Source organism: Toxorhynchites rutilus, chromosome 2 (genome assembly GCF_029784135.1).
Source record: "Toxorhynchites rutilus septentrionalis strain SRP chromosome 2, ASM2978413v1, whole genome shotgun sequence".
NCBI lineage: Eukaryota > Metazoa > Arthropoda > Insecta > Diptera > Culicidae > Toxorhynchites > Toxorhynchites rutilus.
The window spans coordinates 88,421,698-88,438,057 of NC_073745.1; the positions used below are offsets into that span (position 1 = coordinate 88,421,698).

A 16,360-nucleotide genomic window follows, 5' to 3' on the forward strand; every position below is an offset into this window, starting at 1 on the left:
AATTTCCTTTACGAAAAATTCCTAGACCGGCACTTAAAAAAACTTTCAATTTAATATCCTTTATATCTGTGTCTCGCGCGCGACGCTCAAACTTTTGTAGACTACTTTTATTTTTTTTTAAACTAATACAACTATAAGAACGACAAAATAAAAATAAAAATAGTCCATCATCACCAAGATCATGACAGACATAATAGAGATCAATACAAATTTAAAAAAAGATGATTTAAAAAAAAATTAAATAATCTACATAATATAATCCGTTCAAAAAAAACTTCGTCAGATTCATTGAAAATATTGAAAACAAACTGCAAAAAAATTGTCCACATTAAATTATCCGTTCGTATAAAACTTCGTCAGTAAAGATCTTCGTCATAAAAATAAACAAAAACTCGTTCAGCTGTTAAGAGAATACAGCTTTTACATGTGAAATACAGTGAAATACAGTTCTGTAAGTGTTGTTGCGCATTTAATATGTCTTGGCATCGAGTTGAACACATTTATTCCTTTGAAGTACAACGAATTTTGTGAAGCACATGACAAGAAATTAGGTGTTCTTATTTCATTCGCGTTTCTAGTGTTATAACTATGAAAGTCACTTCCTCTTTTAACTCGATCACACAAATTCTGACCACCAGCAAGTATTCACGTGTATTTCTTCATAGTAACCACCTCCAACGATACTACATTTTGGCGACGAGGAAAATGGCTAATCCATTGGGTAAGTATTTTATTTAAAAAAAAAAGGAAGGACCAGAAAATTAATATTGAAGGCAAAGCGACGGATTGATCCCTGAATTGCACTGTATGCGGGAAAAAAACCGTTGCTTCAATGTGGAATTTTGTAATCGATCGTCAAGTCGTCAATAATTGTGTAATGGATCAGTCGCTTTGATGCGGTGAATAAAAATCTGATGGCATTCTGCGGCAAAGCAGGAAAAAAAGGTTCCGAAACATCGCTTCAATGCGGAAATTCGAATTTGTTAATTTTTACTCTGATATGAAAAAGGAAAAAAAACACACACACAACTGTACGTATGTGTGATTGTGATAGACCGAGTAGTTGGCGAAAAAGAATGACAGCAGCAATATTTACTCATATATTTTGTACTGGGTGAAGCGCGAATGCTAAACTGTGGATTCTATAACGCCCAGAGGTTAGACATCAATTGAATATAGGCTACCCAAAATCAAAATCAATATGGCGTCATTTGTTTACCAACATATCATTTGCGAGGATCGTTGAAATCACGGAGATAGTATGCTTTATTTTTAACTGCATGAGCGATTTTCGCATTTCGGTTTCACATCTAACATGGAGTTTAAAGTTAGCCACTATACCACTATATAACCGGACCGAGTTGTAAACAACAGTAATTGACAGAACCAAAATGTCAGTGAATCGCAGCAATATTGGGTACACTGGCAATATAAGGAATTTGACGTTTTAGTCATACCCCTGATAACGCCAGCCATAACCGTTATGTGAGAGCGAGTGACGAAAATTGACAGATAGTTGAGTGCAATGCAGCATGTTGTTTTGCTTTATTTGTTTTGAATTTATTGAAACGAGTTTGATTGTACGATTGTAAGAAACATTGAAACATTTGAAGAATTGTGGCACAAGGTGATTAGTTTCTCGAAATTAGTGAAAAATGTTTATTTCGGAAAAAAACGGAAAAGAAATTGAAAAGAATTTGGATAGTTTTATTTCGATTACTTACTTACAGATATGATTCGCACAGATGCAACAAAAAGCGGGTGAGAGCATCGACGCTTTCACTATCAGGCTCAGGGTCCAAGCGGAACGCAGCGGTTTTGGTGACAGATTGGATGAGAATATCAGGGACCAAATCATTCAATCAGCTGCTCTGCGTCGCGAGTTACTGAAGCGAGCTGATGTCAGTCTGGAAGAGGTGCTAAGTACGGCTAAAATTTTCGAAGCCGTCGCCCAGCAAGATAAATCCTTCGCTAACGGAGATGGAATGAAAACTTCAGTTAATGATGTCAACAAGGTCGATCTAACACCTTCCCTCGGCAAGAGCATGCGGTTTGCTGATCCAAGTTGTAAGTTGCGGCTAGCTCAGTGGTACTGGTTTGTATAATTACCTCAGGGTCGGCTCTTACCTAGGAACGAGATGGACTCACGAATACAACGGAAGCTGTTGGTGATGGATATGATGAGAATATGATCGTAATAAGAACAGAATGGTAAGTATATTTTTTAAAATTAATTATATATTTTTTTCTTTCTTTTCAGGTTAGTAGGTTAGAAAATCGTTGCGGCCGAACAGGAACAGGTTGAATCCAGGTAAGTATGTTGGTTGATAATAGAGAGAGGGTTTCTGTGGGTTTTTTTATTCTGCTCACGGTGCCCGCACACGGGGATCGGTCTCATCGGTCCAAGTGACGATGAGCGGGGGCTAGGCTCGACCAGACCTCACCGCACTGCAACCTCCGAAACGTTCGACCGATTCACCCGTATACGTGTGGAGCAGCGATAACGTTGGGGGCTCGCTGACCACCGGCGTTTTCTCCGAGGTACCTCTTCCGTCGTTTGAATCCAGCGAGGAGGGTGAATGTCGCCCGGCTTGTGCGGTTCCTAGGACGTGCAACTCCTTCTTCCCTTATTGTCACTCGCACTTCACTCAAAAAGTACAACTTTAATTTTGTCGATTTTTCGGTATAATTTCTTCGACGGTCCGTGAGTTAAGACCGATTCGAGCCATTCGAATCTCCCTTTACGGCTCGAATCCCTCTTTTACCTCTCTCTCCCTTCTATCCCATCTCTCTATCCCCTTTCTCTCTCTCTCCTCCTATTAATCGTCTGCTCCTTTTTTTCGTCCTTTAGGACTAAAGATTCCTCATAGGTTGTAAGGAATCATTGTTAAACATTGTTAGTTTTTTTATAAAGATTCTTTTTTTTTTTTTGAATTCGCGTGGCAGCATGAAATGCCTTACAGGTAGGTAGGTGATGATAGGATTTGGGCATGTATTAGTAGGGTGTATAATTATGGGAGGTACACTCACTCTTCGGTCCGTATTACCATATGGTTTATGGTTATATTTTGTTGCGGTTTTTCTAACCGTAACAAAGTGAATTCGAGTGTCATCGTTGTGGATTCGTAGGACACCTGGCTAAAGACGACTCATGTCCACCAAGAGGAAAAACATGTATAAGTGCTTTGGCAAGAACCATTTTGCGAAGAAGTGTCGTACAAGACAGCCTACTAAACCGAAAAGTTATCCCAAGAGTGAACGCACAGGAAACGGAAGGATTCTCACATCAAATCCAAGGACTAGTAAGGACGAGGACTCACATACGGTGAAACACATCGCTGAGGATTCGGTTGACGACATCGCGGAATACGGTTTTAATGTGACATCTTGTGACGGTAACGGTGAGATGCGGTGCGAAATTGGCGGAGTATCTGTGTCTGCTGTGATCGACTCGGGCTCGAAATATAACTTGCTGAGCCAGTCGAATTGGGAACAACTCAAAAGCAACGATGGTACGATCAAATAAGCTGGCGCCCAATTTCGACCCTCAAGTATTCAAAGTATTGAAAAGGAAAGGTGGAGACGTCATAGTATTTTCGGAGGACACTGGCGTCAAATATAGGAGACATCCCATTTGCATCGAATTCCCTGCACTGAAACAGATTCTACACCGGATTTCAACACAGAAGATGGACCATCAACATCGAGTACCCTCAACAACGACGCAGCAAGTGGAAACAGTAGACGATCAACAGGCCTGGATGAGACAGATGTTTCCAGCGAATCAAGATCTAGACGTACCACCCAGAAGCCAGCCTACATGCGAGATTACGTACAAACTGTCAATGAATATCTGGTTATTTGAAATGAAAAATAAAAAAAAATAAAAAAAAACAGTAACTTTCAAAAAGGGGAAGTGAATGTAGTATCGTAACCGCCTAAATTACCTTTCATACACATTGTTCTTTAGTATCATCACCTGTTTCATAAAGATACCTTGAAACCTTCTCACTGTAACCCAATGTAACTCGATAATAAACGACATTCCTATTCTGACCACCAGCAAGTATTCACGTGTATTTCATCATATTAACAACATCCAACGATACTACACACAGTATCCTGATAACGATTATGATAACTGATGGAACACGAGAGAAATTTTAATATTGATGAAGGGGTAAATTCTACGTGCCCACGCTAAGCAAACGTCAAACACAAACGATAAAGTGTGGATTCTGGATTTTGGATGGTTTTTTTCCTACTATTTAATAATTCAAATGTAATTCTCTAATGAAGTGATAGTGAAACCAAGTAATTACTCTAAAGAAACAATTGTGATATTGATTTTATAGTTATATCATCGGTATATTCTACCTGCTAACGGAAAGCGAACGGCAAACAGAAACGAAAATAAGTAGTGCGATCTGATTTCTGCCTATTATGTTATAATTCAATAGTAATTATGATATAAAATGATAATGAAACCAAGGGGAATAATCTAACGAATCAATCGTGATATTATTCTCATAGTTATATCATCAGGGCACTAAGTATTTCAAGATATCATTACAAAGTGTCCGAAATATGATTCAAAACGGTATATATATATATATATATATATATATATATATATATATATATATATATATATATATATATATATATATATATATATATATATATATATATATATATATATATAGAGAGAGATAGATAGATAGATTAACCTTAATTTCCCTTGTCAGTCGTGTTAACACTCCCAACGAACTTTGAGATGGTTTTTATATATCGGTTTGTGGGCCGTCCATGCCGAGAAAATTTCAAGATTTACTGGGTGCTTAGTTTATCCGATAATCTAGAAATTTCTTTTATTTTTGTGACGTAACAACACTTTAAAATACTTATTTTGCAAGTGCTAGTTCTGAAACTATCAGATCAAATCTAGTAATATTGAATACTCTACACACTAGCATTGAATTACCCGCCTGAATTGTATTGAATTGTATACATGGCACATTCGAATTTATTTTATTAAATCTGATTTTAAAATTACTCAGTGGTACACGATTTTATGGAATGGATTTTCAGCATTTCAATGCAAAAATAATTGGTAATCAAACAGTTCGGGCATTCTAATATTGACAAAGAAATCAGTTACATTAATTGAGACCACAGAAGAAAAACCCTACCCCCGCTTTGATTTGTTGGCGAAAAGTCAATCGCCTCAAACGAAACAGAGATAAAAAAAAAACATTTCACTTGTACGCCTGTAATTGCATTACTCCGCTCGGGATCACGTGCCAACATTCTTGGAAATGTCTGGAGGATGATTTCGGTTCGCAAATTGCGTCAGGGATCGAACCGAGATCCGAACATTCCTAATAAAACATAATTGTTTAATATAATCTCAATCGCGGCGCCATAAGTCATCGCCCACAATCCTCTCCGTAAATTGAGGTTGGCACGTGAACATCACGAGCGACGGTGGACGGGTATCACCCGCATTAGATAAGACATCGCCCGGTGGCACGTGTCGCTCCAAGGGTTCATCGAAGATCTTCACCAGCGCAGACTAGAAATACAATCGTCGTGAAGACTGCTGAAAATGGGAGGGGGTAGAACTCAGGATGGTTTCCGGCGATTCTATCTCGGATGTCAGTGATTCCAAATTCGGCCCTATCCGTCTCTCTGCGAAATGCTTGTCGCCATCACTTTTGGCGTCGAACGCTACTTTACGAACACTAGCTAAGTAAACGCCGCACACATACGAAAGCCTAGAGAACATTTTCCTTTGTATTCCCTCTTGGGAAGTTCGGGAAAATACTCAATGGGTGGCTTCATTTGCCGTCTATTTATGAATTATTAAATTTGAGTCCTTGCCATTCTTGCGGCCAACAAAAGTGTCTCCCTCACCGGGAAGGAAAAGAGGGAGCGGGGGTGCGTTGAAGCGCCCGGTGAAAAGTGCGGCAATTCAGATCCCCATGCCGAGATAATCCCCGGAGATTTCTTGACTTGCTATGGGATGCCCTCCACTTTCAACGTTTAATGCGCTCGCGGCGGGAAACTCTTTTGTTCGGATTCGATTTGTGTGTGTGTGTTCGAAGCGGAATAAATGAAAACCTTCCGCATTGCCGATTCAGCGACTGACATGTTAATACTTTAATAATTTAGTACGACTCCAAAGGCTGACAAAGGCGATATTTCTTCATTATAATTCCCGTGAGCGAGGAGCCGTACAATTTATGTTTAACGCAGCGATTGTCGTTTGTTATGCCACAAGATGAAGTGCATGCTGAAATTACCATCGTACCACAGGAAACTACCATTTCAAAGTGTAACTGTTATTCGTTATAAGGAATTTCTTACGAATTTCGTGCCAGGGTAATACGAATGGTTATGGTCTGCATCAAGAAAACAATCGCCGTGTTAACCGATTTACAGTGAACAGTGTTCGTTTATGAACAATTCCATGTGAATTCGAAGGACGATAAATTTTTTAAATTTTTCAATGTGGCTCAAATTTCGCAGACGCATTCTTTTTGAATAAAAAGGACACTTTGTATCATCGGTTTTCCGTTTTGACTCTAGCCATACTTTTGAGAAGGGCCTAAACAACAATTGCTTGAAAATTTTCAAAAGAATATAACTTAGAAACGGTTGGTCCGATCGACTTAGTGTCTTCCGCAATGCTTTAGGTTATTATTGGGACTATGCGGAGGAAGTATGCACTGTTAAAGATTTTTTTCATTTTTTTTAATTTAAAAAAACACTTAAAACTCAATTTTTTAAAGGTGTTTTTGTTTTTTTTTGCAACAGATAACTCATGAAATTTATTGCATAGTGCGCCAGAATTGAAAAATAGTAGACAGAAAATTATATTTTTCTTTCAAAAAAAAGTTCGGGTTTTGTTGAAATGATTCTTATAAATGTTATTTTAGAACGAGTTTAGAACGTATGATTTGCAATAAAAAAGTTGTACGACAAAATTTATTTTATTTCCAGCGTTCCCGAGATATAGAGATTTTAAAATAAAATTTACTGCAAATCACTTTCGGCCGATTTCGGATGTTTTTTGAGTTCATTCAAATACAAAAAAAAAATCTAAAAGTATTTTATTTCAAGTTTTCATACAATGTAATGAGACGTATTTCATTACAGATTTGTTATTGTTTCAAAATGCCTAAAAATTTTTCATTGTAATCACAGTTTGAAAACTACCTAACTTGTATTTTATCTACGGAAACTTCAATAAATTAATGGTATTTTTTGTGTTCCTTGAATGATAACTGCTTTCGAATATTATTCATTAAGCTGTAAAGGTGTCTACTGTGACATTTTCACCTGTCAAACTATCTGTAAACACTTCTAATTCTGTGAGTTTTGAGATTCAAATTTTCGTGAATGGTACATACACTCACGATGGTCCCGAGTTCCCGAGTTCCCGAGCTAGTTAAGAGTTTAAAGAGGTTTAGGCCGGAGTTGAGCAAAGGATGAAAAGCCGGCTTGTATTTCAGTGTTCGTTCTTCCTGATTGTTACTCAATCACGCTGACTAAGTATTACTCGACTGGTTTCATGATCCTTGTAAAATTGCATAACCGCGTGTTTGATATTTTCATCCAGTTCAATGGCTACCCTAGGACCAATAGTAGAATCCATGCCGCTTTCATTTAGTGATCTTGTTGCTTTCGTTGCCGTGTATAAAGTTGTATTAGATATTGCTTTTATTTTCTCGGCTGTTCATGACTTAGACAATACATACAAAAGTTGAAATCTCTCAGCTCGTTTCGTCCCTTCTCTTGTAAACTTTTCTTCAAGCTACTCAATTATTCCATGCAATTCGTTGATTCTATTTACACCAAATTTAACTTCCGTATTTTTTTTTTTATTTGGTTTTTATACATATACTAGCTGACCCGGCAAACTTCGTTCCGCCCAAAATGGATTTTTCTTTGTTATCAATTCCTTCAAACATTCACGTTTTCTTACTAAGCGAAGGTGGTCCAAACGCAGAACTTTTAATTGATTGATCTTCTAATTGACCCATTACAATTTCCTTTCATTATAAATTTCTTAGTACTTCTACACAAAATTCGTCATTGTAATATAAAATTATTTTCAGACACCATTCTCGTTCAAGATTTTTCAATCACTTGCAAGTAACATGTTTCTCCCTTACATGGAACACATATTTGATACAGAAAATATACTAAAATTATGATATCTCAAATATGACGATTGCTTCTTCGAGTTTTGTGCTTACCCCTTTGCTTGACTAGTTTTCGGGATACGCAAAAATTTGTGTTTTATTTGTATGACAGCCTCCTCTTAAAGAGCGGAAAGGAGTGTCGCACCACAATGAAAAAATTTCTTGCCCCTTAAAACCTCCATATGCCAAATTTGGTTCTGTTTGCTTGCTTACTTCTCGAGTTATGTGACCTCCCCCTCTTGGAGAGGGGGGAGAAGCGTCGAAACACCATAGAAACGTATCGTGCTATCTAAAACATCCATATTGATTTCGTTTTCTTGATTAGTTCTTGAGTTTTGCAGAAATTTGTGTATATTTTGTATAGCTGACCCCCCCCTCCCCTTAAAGAAAGGGGAGGAGTGTCGAATCACCATAAAAACATTTCTTACCACCTAAAACCTCCACATGCCAAATTTGGTTCCTTTTTCTCGCTTAGTTCTTAAGTTATGCAGAAATTTGTGTTTCATTAGTATGGCAGCCCCCCCCCCCCTTAGAGAGGGGGGAGGGGTCTCAAACTATCATAAGAACCTTTCCCGACCCCAAAAACATATGAATTTTCATGACGATCGGTTCAGTAGTTTCCGAGTCCATAAGAATCAGACAGACAGACAGACAAACAGACAGAAATCCATTTTTAGATATATAGCTTTTTTATATAAAAGAAGAATTAAATTTTTATTCATCCCCTTACAGTCAGAAAACACCTTTCTCACATGAAAAAAATAAATTTATCCAGAATCTCTCAGGAGGTGATAGACGATCATATTAGTTGAAAAATCTCTATCCGATCTACAATCCGCACTTTGACATTCAACTTCTATCTTTCTTTGTTCCGCTGCAATATCGTTATAAACAATTCCTGGTGGGAATTCAATCAAAATCTTCAAAAATCGCGATTTTAACTCCCCTGTACCTATGATAGCTAATTAAATATCACCTTAACGATGAAATATTACATATTTTGTTGAAATAAGTCATATTTGAAATATAGAAAAAAAATTCAAACGAGTCCGACCTATATTTCTTTCCGAGAGATTTCGACATTTTTTATCACTTTTTTCGAAGCCACGTTTACACAATCCTTGTAAAAAATGTTCATTTTGTACTTCATTCTTCTCCTCTGAACTATCTCTTGCTTCTCGCTTGATTAAGGCAGTATTGTAGTCTAGAAGTTTGAGAAGAATCAAACTTTTTTTCCTTCATATTTCTGTAGTCAGATAACCAGAAAGGCTGGAATCGTGTACGCCATAGCACAACTTTTTTTTTGAAACCCTTCACTTCATCAGCATGTAACTATTCTAGTTATGAATATTTTTTTCCGGTCAATTTTTGTTTTATTGTTAAAAGATAGATGAACAAATAATGATATAATGGATTCAAAAAATTTTCTTTATTTTATTTCTACGGAGCACGAAAAATCTTCGAAATTCGTGTCACAACAAAAAAAAATATACCAACGGTCATACTTGTAGAAAACATCAGGTATGCTTGTGTTGGACAACTGGGGAATGTTACTCCTCCACTCATTAAGTTATTATTTCTGGTCTAACCATATTTTATTATCTTAAATCGATTTAACACTAGGTTTACGGACGTTTCTTATACACCTATCTCTACGAACACGCGTCATTTTGACGCAGCACACATATACAGCCATATATATAATTCTACACTTGCAAAAATTTGTATCTCAGAAACAATAGCATTTAGCGAAATTTTGCCGCATTTATTTTTAACTGCATAGGGTAACGGAGGTTTTTTGGACCACTTTAGGAAGTTATTGTACAATTTATTGAAAAAAGTATGACGAAAATGAATGACTAAACATAACATTGCAAAGAGCTGAATGAATTCGTTCAAATGTTCGTTTAAAAACCCATTTCAATGGAAAATCACCTAGAAATATCACATTTTCTAAACACTAATAAAAACATATTTTGGACCACCTTGATTATATTTTGGCCCACCAACACAACATATTTTGGCCCACCTTTTTATTTTGAACTGCGTGTGGAAATATATTTTGGACCAGGCATCAAACATATTTTAGACCACCGGTAGTCTTATACGGCAATCCTGACTGATTTTAATCATTAGATTATGCCTGGAAGCCCAGGCAAAATCAAGAAAAAGTGGACTCTGGCAATTTAGACAAATTCTAGGCAGAGCCAAATTAGTAACGATTGCCGTGTAAGTAATAAATGTAGGGGAATGTAGGGAAAAATGAATAAATGCTAGTCTGCGACATTTTTGCTTAGTGTGATATTATATCAATTATTTGAAAATAAAAATATATTTTGAATCGCCAAACGCTTTAAAATTATCTTTTTATTAGAAAAAAAAACAATCATAACCAAAAAACAATCGCTTTTTAATTCATGAAATCAATCGTAAGGACGTAAAAAAAACAATTTTGAATTCAATAAATCAATCATATGAAACCGTATTTTTTGTGATTTAACTCCATTGTCTTATTTCGTTAATTTTCAGTTACTTCTATTAACCGTCCTTCTTCTTCTTTCCTCTCTCCTGTTTGAACTTATCGGTTCTTTTATTCTTCAATTTCTGTGCTTGTTTGCTCGTTTGTTTCATCTTCCTTTCCTCAGCCTTAATTTGCTTTTCCTCAGCCATCTTTTGCTTTTCCTCAGCCTTCCGTTGCTTTTTCTCTGCTTCCTTCTTCTTCGTCTCCTGTATTGCCTCAGCCTTCTTTTGCTTTTCCTCAGCCTTCCGTTGTTTTTCCTCTGCCTCCCTCTTCTTCTCCTCATGAATTGCCTTGTGGTACTCGAGTCTCCGACGAGAGGTCAAAACAGCAGGGCTTCTACGCTTGTATTTCATAATTCCTTTTCGGTGTGGTGTTTCTGGAGACTCCAAAAACTCGGAGAGCAAGCTACAGTGCTGTTTAGTATCATCGCTTGGGTGCTGACCATTATCATTCGAAACGTCATAGTCGTCGATGTTTGAACAGTTATGATTTCCTGAAATCAGCGCTGTTTCATTTCCGGGTGCTTTGGGATCGGTGTCCATGACGTAATGAACCTCATATGCTGGCTGATCAATAAACAATTCTGCTAATATTTCTTCCTTCAGTTCCGCCTTGCCTGCTGGTTCATGCGATCCCGAGTATGAACACTCAGGACCCATTTCGATATCATTTCGATCGAACGAAGAACTTAAAGGTTCAAGTAGCTTGAAAACCTTTACAAGTATCTTTTCGTGAAGCGAATCAAAATCGCTTTCATCACCAGTTCTGTACTTCTCCCGGTCGGTGGGCCCCATCGGAGTTTCAGCTTTCAAACGATTAATTTGAATCGTTTCGCTGCAATTAGAATCACCAGGTACTCCCATATCGGTATGGTTTTCGAGTGTAGGCAGCTGACAATCATCATCCGAGGTTTTTCCCGACGAACTTGCAGCTCCATTTTGCACATCGGAATGATCGTCGGATTTGGGTCCTTCATCAGTGGTTCCATTCGCCAAACTCACAGCTTCACTATGTTCTCCTTCAGGGTGGGACATTGCGGCATTTCGACCAAGACATTTTTAGTAATCAACGCTGTTCTCATCAAACGGAAACAAACCGCAGCATTCAAATCCGTTTTTAATGACATTTTCATTGATGTTCTCCATCGCCTGCTGAAGAAGCGTTTCCGTTTCCAGGAATCCTTCAATGGTTTGAAGACGGCCACATCGAGTGGCTGTAATATGCGTGTGCTATTGGCGTATAGGCAGACCAGATGGATTTAAAGTTTTCGGCATTTATCAGCAGTTTCCCAAGCGGTATGCGAAGAGTGGCCGTCTACAAAATAGAAGGCGGAAGTGCATCATCTTCAACCAGTTGAGGATGGAGTATGTTCGTTTTGCCTATACTCCATTCTGCGGGTACACTACGTATAACTTTCATGGGGATTTTCTTGTACGGTAAAACCACCATCGGCGGGTACATTTTTCCAGCAGCGGAGCAGGTGAACATAACCGTTATGTTTTTCTTGGCAGGACCTTGATCAACTCTATACACATTCCTCTCTCCTCGCATGGCGATTACCTTATCTGTGGCAGGATCGAGATAGAAGCTGGATTAATCGCCGTTCAGGACACATTTGGCCTTTCGAAGAATAGCTACAAAGTCCTCTTCTTGGGCAATTCCATAAACTTCCCGGAACCAGTTTCGTAAATCCTGTTCGACTATATTTGCACTGGCGTTGGTGATACCTTCCGGCTTCCGAATGGCAAGATCCTTGTGCCGTTTCATGAAGCTTCTAAACCACGCATCACCTATACACAGAAAGAAGTTTGGTTAATTGCAGCTGTTTGAGGATTCAATATGTCCATCGTACTTGGTGTGCCGGTTTTGAAGCTGACGTTCTCGGGATTCTGCTCGACGTAGCTTGTCACTCGGTTCATTACACGGTACTTCGTTACCGGAAATCTTTTCCGGGCCATTTTCTTGATCCAAATGACCAGCTTTCTCTCCTCATCCGCTCCTATTGCCGTGGGAAGTCCGGTTCTTCCCTGATTCCTACATTTCTGTCCCAAACGTCGGCTTCGGAATATGCCTTCTACCGTGGAGTTTTCGCAATTTTCGCCATTTGGAAATGTAATGAACGAAGTGCTGCTCCGTGCTGGGTGAAACAAATGAATGGTAAAAAAGACATGTCAAAGCTTGGTCAGGTGGTATGGCCAAAATATGTTGTCGCTAGATAATGACGTACATAATTTGGCCATACCCAAATTAGCTATTTAAACACATTTTTTTCACTTGTAAGTGCATAAAAACTGTTCCTATTGAATATTATTGATGTAATAATCACTTTGGATTGTTCCAAATATATGTATACTGCTAGTAATAACTATTCAAAGTTGGCTTGATTTTTGCCACCTCCTCTTGATTTTGGAGCTGTTTGCCATGATTCTGAAAATGCGTAAATTATTTTAAATTTAACACCCTTAAATACAGAGTTTAACTGAAAACGAAACTGAGATAGAGTTCGAAAATAACTTATTTGTATTGGTGCATTCACAATTCTATGCGATGATTCTATGTGATAAAACACACAAAATGTAGGCAGGTGGGCCAAAATACCTCCATTACCCTATTATGCGTACTTTTATAAAATCGAGTCTGGAACAATTATAAGAAATATTTCAACAATTTAAAAAAAACAACTTCTTTAAAAAGTTATAACTTTTTGGTGCATTATTTTTCAATTTTAGCGCACTGTGCCATAAACTTCATTATTTGTCCGCTGCAACATATTAAAACATTAAAAAAAACAAAAACATCCGAAATGAAATAAAAATGAAATATTTATTTTTAACAGAACATATTTTCTCCGCATAGTCCCAATAATGACCTAAAACATTGCTCAAGACACCAATTCAATTAGCCGTTTCTGAGTTATATTTTTCCTAATAATTTCAAGCAATTTTTGGTTAGGCCCATCTTAAATGTAATACGAGAGTCAAAATGGCAAATCGATGATGCTAATTGTCCTTTTTGGTCATAAATAATGCGTCTGTAAGATGTGCGACAAATAAAAAAAACAAAAACATAATTTATGAAAAAATCGTCATTGCGGTAGAACAGTTCAGCACTCATTTCTTTTGTAGCAGGCTCTGCTCATGAATTTATTTTCGATAGATCTGAAAATTTGGCCTCTGCTAAGGATTGATACCTGAAGAAAGCTGGACCGCACACCGTTATTCTGAAGCAAATGGATCGTTCCATTTTTGGAACGAACCTGGGATGAGAAACACAACATAATTAGCACAAGGTGTTAAGATACAATATAACAACAAACACACAGCTCGGAGGATAGTCGGCTCAGACGGCTCAGAGGCAAGGTGTCACAATCGCTGTGCTCGGGTACGTTTGTGTGTGTATGTGTGTGGCAGGAGGCAATAATCTTATTCCCCACAAAAAAGGTGATTGTTTCTCCGTTTACAGTCTGTATTTTTCCTATTCTCTAAAGCCGGGTTCAGACGGTGCGAGTAAGCATACGAGTCGGTCTAGTCAGTTACTGCAGTACAGCTACTCACACCGTGTGAACACATCATGCCAGTTAGTGTCATGTGTGATTCGGCGTGCGAGCTACTTCAAATTTTTTTGAATTTACTCGCACTCGCATCCCTCAAAACGTCAAAAACAGAATTTAGCGCTCGAATCAGGGATGCCAAATCTTTACATTGTCTTTACATGTCTCTATTTTTAAGATATTTGAAAATATGCGAAGATTATTATAGACTTGAAAATTATTGAAAAAACAAATAAAACCCTCATAGTTTCTAAGCGGAATCGTTGTTATTAAACGGTTTTATTTAGCTTGCCCTGTAATCTGTTTGTATGTTTGTAACATGTCCCACATTAGTAGAAATTTGACCCCCTTCTTGTTGACCGATTGATCTGAAATTTGGAACACACCTTTATCTCTGTAGTCATTACAAAACTGCGTATTTCATTATCTTGTAAATCCAAGATAGAGGCCGCTACAAAATGGCGGATCCCTTTCTTCCTCAAAACCTCATCAATGTGGGTTTTCCAAAACCCCATCAATATGGGTATCAAATGAAAGGGCTTGACTAGCAGAATACAGTTATTTAAGAAAAATGCAAATCCAAGATGGCTGCCACTACTAAATGGCGGACTACATAGTTTCCCAAAACTTCATTAATATGGGTGTTGGGGGGAAGCAAACTACGCCACTGATGACTTGATCTGAACCTGCGCATCCGGACGGTGCCACTCCATGACGCACCCAGACAATCATTGACAGCTAGCTGTCATCACTGTCATTCTGAAAACTTCTCTCGTACCACACATTCTTTGCTAATCACAAAAAAGGAGTAGAGATAGAACCCAAAATAAAGTTGAATTCCCAAATTGTTAAATAATTGAATCATCCTGTCGTGCTTTGAATTTAAAACGAGGAGATCAAATGTAGGTAAAACCTAATAATGTAAAGTTCTTGTTTAATTATTGTTTCTCTTAATAAATACAGCTTTGAGCTCGCTATACATTGATAAAAACGCGTGCTGAATAGAACCTCCGAAACCCCCGTAACAATGGGTATCAAATGAAAGGGATTGACTAGCAGAACACGGTTATTTATGAAAAATGCAAATCCATCAAAATTCTACCAAATGGCGGACTACATATTATGTCAAAACACCATTAATATGGGTATCAAATGAAAGGGCTTGAATAGTAGATCACAGTAGATCATGAAAAATTAAAATCCAAGATGGCCGCAATCACAAAATAGCAATATACTTTATTAAACGGTTTTATTTAGCTTGAACTGTTCGTATGTATGTATGTATGTCTGTAGGATTGTCCCACAGTAATAGAAATTTGACCAATAGGAACTGACCGGATAGGAACTGCTGTCATTTTAAAACTGCTTATCTTGAAAAATCCAATTTGGCCTCCGCTCAAAATCGCTGATTCCATATCATCTCAAAAAAAAAGGTTGATTGAGATATGTGTATCAAACCAACGAACTTGACTTGGAGAACACACTATGTATTTTCTGCAATCTACTCAATATCGGTATCAAATGAAATTTTTTGACTGATAGAATACAGTACAATGCCTTTATTGTAGAGAAATATTCTAATGAAACAGATAATGTACTAAAAACTAGAAAATAAAATGAGTAAACAAAAACTTTTTAAATTATAAAATCCATTCATTTTCATTATCCACAATTAGTGATTTCATCATATGTCCCACTATTTTATTTTAGTCTTATCAATGCCCTAGACTAATGAAGGAGAGGTGTGATAACTACTAACTGCAACTTGCCTAATTATTTTCTCTAGCTTTTAGTACATTATTATGTTTAATCACAAATAAACCGTTTAACTTAAAAAGTTTTTTTACTCATTTTATTTTGTTTTGCACGCTGGTGGGGCACGTTTTCTTTTTGAGATAGTTTTCTTGGGATTCTAAATATAAAATCATTATCGGGCACAATTTTCATTCGAAATTCACTCACAACTTCCAAAAAAAGTATTGTTCTAAAAAACAGAATACATATTCCATTTAAAAAAGTAGATTTTCATTCATTATTTTAGTTTTTGAGGCGTATTCATTCCTCCTGCAAATCTACTAT

At 37.3% G+C, this 16,360-nt stretch overlaps 1 protein-coding gene and 1 long non-coding RNA gene across 2 annotated transcripts; one reads left to right on the forward strand and one right to left on the reverse strand.

Annotated features, from left to right (window-relative positions):
* Nucleotides 1–10,748: 10,748 nt before the first annotated feature.
* LOC129765908 (histone-lysine N-methyltransferase, H3 lysine-79 specific-like) lies at nucleotides 10,749–11,765 on the reverse strand. The gene has a single exon (XM_055766353.1). It carries the CDS (start codon nucleotides 11,763–11,765, stop codon nucleotides 10,749–10,751), a length of 1,017 nt encoding a protein of 338 aa, XP_055622328.1.
* A 2,486-nt stretch (nucleotides 11,766–14,251) lies between these two features.
* On the forward strand, nucleotides 14,252–15,825 carry LOC129769174 (uncharacterized). Its single transcript, XR_008741829.1, has 2 exons — nucleotides 14,252–15,183; nucleotides 15,245–15,825. It is a non-coding gene; the product is annotated as an uncharacterized LOC129769174 (long non-coding RNA).
* The last annotated feature ends 535 nt before the right edge of the window (nucleotides 15,826–16,360 follow it).

What these genes read in the sequence shown, in the direction of transcription:
- LOC129765908 (XM_055766353.1), bottom strand. Translation starts at nt 11,765, where the DNA reads ATGTCCCACCCTGAAGGAGAACATAGTGAAGCTGTGAGTTTGGCGAAT.